General features: G+C 35.5%; 1 protein-coding gene across 1 annotated transcript; it reads right to left on the bottom strand.

Moving 5' to 3' along the window:
• Positions 1-4,560: 4,560 nt before the first annotated feature.
• LOC114185413 (protein ZW2-like) lies at positions 4,561-6,336 on the bottom strand. The gene has a single exon (XM_028073126.2). It carries the CDS (start codon positions 5,918-5,920, stop codon positions 5,003-5,005), a length of 918 nt encoding a protein of 305 aa, XP_027928927.1. The 5' UTR covers positions 5,921-6,336; the 3' UTR covers positions 4,561-5,002.
• Between the last annotated feature and the right edge of the window lie 697 nt (positions 6,337-7,033).

Raw genomic sequence — 7,033 nt, 5'->3', positions numbered from 1 at the left:
CTATGGGCGGTAAGGATGCAAACATATCTAGAGGGGCTAGATCTATGGGAATTTGTGGAGGAAGATGATGTTCCCTTGTCTGAAAATCCCACCGCGACTCAAATGAAAGTGCATAAAGAAAAGAAAACGAGAAAGGCAAAGGCAAAATCATGCTTGTTCGCAGGTGTTTCACAAATGATTATGACCAGGATCATGACTCTAAAGTCTCCCAAAGAAATCTGGGAATACTTGAAAGCAGAATATGAAGGGAACGAGAAGATTCGAGGCATGAAAGTTTTGAACTTGATAAGGGAGTTCGAGATGCAAAGAATGAAAGAGTCGGAAACAATTAAAGAATACTCAAACAAATTGTTGGGTATTGCCAACAAGATAAAATTGTTGGGAAAGGAGTTTTCAGATTCCAGACTCGTTGAGAAAATTCTGGTGACGGTTCCGGAAAGATATGAGGCATCTATTGCTTCCTTAGAAAACACAAAAGATTTGTCTACAATTACCTTTACAGAGGTGATACATGCCTTACAAGCACAAGAACAACGAAGATTGATGAGAGAAGGTCATGAGGCGGTTGAAGGTAATTTAAATTACACGAAAGATAATGCTCTCATAGTCAAGAAAAATAGAAGGAGCAAATACAACAACACACAGGTTTTTCCATCTTGTCCCCATTGCAAGAGAAAAGGTCATCAACTCAATTGGTGTTGGTGGAGGCCAGATGTCAAATGTCACAAATGCGGTCAATTGGGACATGTGGAAAAGGTATGCAAATCTAAAGATTCTCAAGAAGATGTTCAAATTATGGAGAATAAATCAGATGAGGATAAATCAGAGGAGGATCTACTTGTTGCAACATCATGTGTCACAACCAACCAATCTTCAAAAGATTGGATTATAGATAGTGGTTGCACAAACCATATGACTCATGATAGAGAAATTTTCAAGGAGCTGAATAAATCAAATATTTCCAAGGTAAGAATTGGGAATGGAGAACAACTTGATGTGAAAGGTACAGGAACAGTTTCAATTAAAACTCATTCAGGTATCAAATTAATTTTTGATGTCTTATATGTTCCTGAGATTACCCAAAATTTGTTAAGTGTTGCTCAATTGTTAGAGAAAGGTTATAAGGTCTCCTTTGAAAATAAAGTATGTGTGATCAAAAATACTAACAACATAGAGGTATTCAAAGTCCACATGAAAGACAAAAGATTTGCGCTGGATTTTATGAAGGAGGAATTTGCTACAAATGAAGTGAGTATAAAAGAAAGATCAAAATCAGAAGATAAATATCTCTGGAAGAAAGTAGATGTCCAATTGAAGAAAGTAGATGGAGGTTCACATTTTAATATTCACAAAAGGTCCAATGCCACTCCAATGAAATCCACACCGAACAAAGAAAAAGAAGATGATGCTGATATAAGAAGATATATGAAAGATGATGCCAAATTGAAGAAAGATGTGATGCCATGGAAGAAGGAGAAAAACAAATATTGCAAGCACAAAAAGAGGAGAAAATCAAGCATGAAAAGATGGAGAATCAAATCTGAAGATATAAAATAAACAGATATTAAGCAAGGAGGAATGTTGAGAATATTACTTAATATCTTTTTTTTTTATTTAAATTAGTTTTTAGAAAATATTTCAGTTTTAGAGATGTGTCAGTTTTAGAAATTTGTTATTATTTTAGATTAGGAGTGAGATATTCTAAATATTTTATACTTGATATTTGTTATATTTTGCTCTATATATAGAGTATATCAATAAAATACAAAAACATGTTCCTCCGTGTAACATATCACATATATATCTTATATCTCTCATATTATCAAAAGCCCTAAAAATCCCAACAGGTTTATAGTCATAGTCATGGTATAGTTATGGTCATGGTCATGGCATAGTTATGGTCATGGTCATTGGGAGATTGTGGTTTCATATGGTTATATGACATAGTCTTACACATATAAGACCTTAGACACCACTTTTACACCAAAACCTTAAGACAATGTTGTTATGAGTCTTTATTCTTATATAGTGTTTAACTTTGTCTTTTCTATCCAATGTGGGACTTTTTGACTCACACTTGGACTATTCCCAACAAAACCATATATGAAAAAATATAAACCTATCAGTGGTATCAGAGCCGATGGTTTGGAGTGACTAACCGCATAACCATAACCATGCCCTATAACCATAACCCATATATGTGAAAAAATATAATATATAAACCTATCACCTTTTTTCTGGTACCCGTTATTTCAGATATGTTGTCAAAAAGGCTGCGGCAGGCTTAACAGTGATAAAAATGGAGAATAAAATTTGACTTAGGATTGTACAAAATGGAGACGGAGTTTTGAGGGAAGTCTTTGTCCCTGACGATGACAGAATATAAAGAGTAAATTCTTTTCGGGACACAAACAAGGTAAAATTATCATGATATAATTGTCTCTGCTGTTATTTCAAGAACATGATTTCATCATTTAATACATAACTAAATGATGGTATATGTTTTTGTTGTTTACAAAACTTCTATTACCTGAGGAAGCAGTACAGCATTGGTCAATCTTGGGTTCTGTGTCCTTTTGTAACTCCGTGGTTGTAATCTTATATTTTGTCTATTAATTTACGTATTGATTATTTGTTTTAGTTGTCTCAAAAACAGGTACTTGCTGTTTCACTAGTCATGGTTTCTTGGCAACCTTTTGGTTTATCAATTGGAATCTATGATATGTCACAGGTAGTCTTAGATAGCATGCTAGTATACTTCAACAAAAGCTTTCACCACAAAAGTGCAAAAAGTAATTCTAAAGTGCATTGTGTGTGCAACAAAATCTTTGCTAGGTGCCTCATGGAGAGGAAACAGTTTGGAGTACCATTAACAGCTTCCAAAATCAGTCAACAAAAACTTGTTCAAATGCTAGGGAGCATTCAAGCAATGAATGATTCTTGTTGGTTGGCGTCTGTGCAAGTAGTATGATAGTGGTAAAATGACTCCAGGTCATGCTAGCTTGGGAAGGTATATCTGAACCACCTCAGCTCACAAAATAGAAGAAAATATCACCAAGTAAACAAAAAATTTCTGCAAGCTACTTTGTTGTGTTCTTAGTTAGGTTATAGATAACTGATAGTAAATTGTCAATCATCTTTCAGTCTTGGATTTCCCTGAGGGCAAGAGAAACAGCTGCCTCGTGGAGAGAATTGCTTGTGGTGGCAAAGGAATTTTGGCTGATTTTCTAATGGCAAAGGTTCTCATGCTTAATTTCCTGCTTGAAATTTATTTTTTGAACCTCCTATTGGATTTAGATTAAAATGGGGTAGTTTGGAAATGGGTTTTTGGCACATATATTTCTATTTCTTCACCAAAAAATTATTGAGGCTAAAGAATCAGCTTCTCTTAAAAACTAAAATGATCTTGTACACTTATTTTTTGTAAAAACTCTAACATCTAACTAATTCAAAAGCTAAGCTTTATAAGTTAATTTAATTTATAAAAAAATCAATTCATTTTATCTTCTTTAAATACTAAAGAGAAAAGAATTATCCTAACATAACCTTGAACAATGAATGTACAATAAGTGGGTTTTTTGGATGGAGACGGAAATGGAAGGCCAATTAGACATGAGGATGATCTGTTTCCTTGATTTATATTTTGTTTTACACAAATACCAAGGTCTCTAAATCATACCTCATGCTAATGGCTGCCGTTGTCCACGATGTCAGACTTCATTCATGCAAAAACTGCATCTCCATATCATGACATTTTTACACAAAGTATTCAAGTCCCTCATCACACCACAAAGAACTCTCTGATAGTCGTTGTTTTAGTTGATTTTTTAGTGAAAGCTTTACTAGCTGGTTGTCCATTATTAAACATAAACACGAGCTTGCAAAATACAATTACTACTAGACATCCTATTGGTACTTTTTTATTGGGACTGAAACTTTAATTAAGCCTAGTTCGGGTCATTCTGTTCTCAGACATGTTTTCTGCTTTTCTTAAATTTTGTAGGCATTCTCTGACTTAGAACTTATGTACACGTTCGAAGGCACATATGACATAAACACCTTGGTCACAGGCAGGGAAATTACTGGTTTTGCCAGCTTTAAGCCGGCTGCTCAAAAAAGTAGGGCTGTGAAAGTGTAAAATCTTTTCCTTTATGGATTATTATACTTAATTGGTTTATGTATTTATAATAAACTAACAATGCACAAGCATTCAATAATTATAAAAAATGTTTGTGTGGATAACAAAACAGGGTAATGAAAAATAGTTATTTTGGAATATTATTCCAGTACTCATCCACTCTTTTTTCTTTTGTTTGGGGGATCGTTATGAATAATGGGCTGCAGGATTACCTGTTCTTCACTTGGGATAGGGAGTAGATTCTGAATGTTTGAAACTTCCGCTTTTGCATCTCCAGTTTCTTAATGTTTGAAACTGCTGCTTAAGCGTTAGACATTGTCGCGCTCTTGCTGTGTGAACAAACCCCGTTTGATGGGGACAGAACCAAAAAGGTCCCCTTAGGGAGAAACCTACTTTGGTGCAATGTCAAAGTGCATGGAATATTTAAAAAGTAATTTTCGGGGTTTCACATTTTATTCAACCATGTTCATCTCTGAAAAAAAGGACTTAGTACACAAAGAAAAACAAAAAGGAAAACAAACAACCCTTAGGTTTCTACTATATTCATTTTAGGTAAATATAGCAGCAACCAATCTACAGTGCTTACCTCTGCCAGAGGTACTGATGAACATAAACTGATGCTCATAAGCTGATGCTTTAGCATCTACCTAAAGCATGCACTGCATGACCTTATTTTGTTCATCATTATTCGACGCTCATAAAAGAAACTCCAGGTAGAGAGGAACAGAATTACAGGCATACATCTATCATGATAGATGCTACAATGCTAATGCCTATGCATCTATCCCTTAACTCAAAACAGTTGCCAGAAACAGAGAAAAAGAAACCCCTTACATAAAAACCTTCAACTTGTCATTTTTTATTTCATTCTTCGTCTCCATTCTGGGCATCCTTGTCCGAACCCCAAGACCTGACCTTGATCTGAAGCTCAGCCGCAGAAGCCATGAATTTGACAATCTGACCAGGTCTCAGTATCTTCAAAATCTTCAGAGCTGTGTCTGTCCTCAGAGCATCTGCATTTGCGACCAGATTCTCCAATTTCTCTTTGAAAGTGTTGGGGACCGAACCTTGGTCTGTCACGGGGGACCCGTTGATACACAATCTGCCCTGGTTTCTGGCCATTTCCACCAGCGGGGGATCGCCCACACTCTCTTGAAGCTTGGCCAAGTCATCATTGAAAGTTCTCTCCTTCATTTTGGTCTCTTGTTTCAGCTGGCTCAACTTCTCTTTTTGGTCTTGTGTCAAGTCCCCCAAAGCTGTGTTCACAATCTGAAAAGCCACTCCAGGTTTGAACCCCCCAACCCAAAGAAAGGATTGTTCTAATGAACTAAACCATGGTGGTGAGAAAATAAGAAAAATATCGTGGTGTGCGATCTTTGATTTCTCTTCGAAGTATTGACCATAGTGGCAAATGACCCTGTCGATCAAGGGCCTTACATCTACTCTCCTCCCCTCCTGATATTGTTGATGAGCTGAGAGAAGCTCACCAAGGAAGTCATTTTGGCGCACCATCCAGCCTTGGAGAAAGGCCTCAAATGAAGCGGCATTTACATCAGCCATCTTTGTATTCAAGGGTGAGTGATACAGAGAGAGGGAGGATAATGGAGAATATATATAGTTGGCGTTGGTGGTAGTGGAGGTGCTTAAAACATGTGCTTTGACGTGATTCTTGTTAAAATGGGGTTCTTGCAATTGGTTATGGGAAGTTATTGGCTTGCTTAGGGCGGAAGCATTGCTGTGATGGTACTTAGAAGGGAAGATTAAGGGCAAAAACAGAGTCATTTGAAGCTAAACAGAGTGAGGGATATTAAGTTAAGGAAACAGATAGTAGAAAGAATAGTATTGGGACTGGTTTCGGTGATATTTGTCGCCACATGCTTGGTTTTGGAGGCAGGTGTTAATGCTAAAGAGGTGTGGTAAAACATGGTGGGGGATTTTGGTGAGTTGTGGGGTTGGTTGTTCCTGTGAAGGTGCTCAATTATGGTGAGTGTGTTGGTATTTGGGATTTGGGTTTTGGATTCATACTTGGTGTGGGATTAATCAATTGACATGGTGACACAGCAAAGGCCATGCTACCTTAAGGTGCCGTCTTAGTTTACACTATTGGTTTCATGACAAGTAAGACAGAGAAGTGCAGCAATGAAGCCAAGTAAGATAGTAAAGTGACACAGATTTTTGATCTGGCATGCTGTGAGGTGAGTACACATATTTTGCAACTACAGCACTACCTAAGTCAGAAATTTCACTTTATGAAAATAGGCAAATAGAGACTATTAAAAGCAATAGAAAGGTATGGTTACTTCTTGAAAGAGAACTACGGTTTCAAGATAAACCTAATTGTTAATAAATTAGCAAAAGGTTTACCAATATAGCTCTTGTCTTTCAAATTCACCCTTTTTTTCTGCAGGTTATTATTAAAATACAATTTAATCATAACGGACTAAATTGCATTTAATCATACATGTTTTAAACCAAAAATAATGCGAAAATAGAAGCTACTTTTACAGACTTTTTTTCTAAAGTTTATTAACATTTAGGGGTAACTTGAAACTGTCGTTCACTTTTAGTAACCAGATAAACCATTTACCATTAGATGGTAACAAGATGAATGGTCAATTTAACCTTTAAATATGTAAACTGGTGATAATTTAGTTATTGAAAGAAAGAAACAGAAATAAACGTATGATAGTCCCTAAATATGTAAATCTTGGATCTAGTCCCTAAAATTTACAATTTAATGTCAATTTGATCCTAAATAGAATACAATTCAGATACATTGGTCCATTAAATTTTATTAGCATAGATTATAAATACATCCACTTAATTTTATTTATATATATATATTATATATATATATATATATATATATATATTATAATTTGGTTATATATATTG

Source organism: Vigna unguiculata, chromosome 5 (genome assembly GCF_037176805.1).
Source record: "Vigna unguiculata cultivar grain cowpea cultivar isolate G323 ecotype 2 chromosome 5, ASM3717680v1, whole genome shotgun sequence".
Lineage (NCBI taxonomy): Eukaryota > Viridiplantae > Streptophyta > Magnoliopsida > Fabales > Fabaceae > Vigna > Vigna unguiculata.
This window is presented reverse-complemented; position numbering and strand designations above follow the sequence as displayed.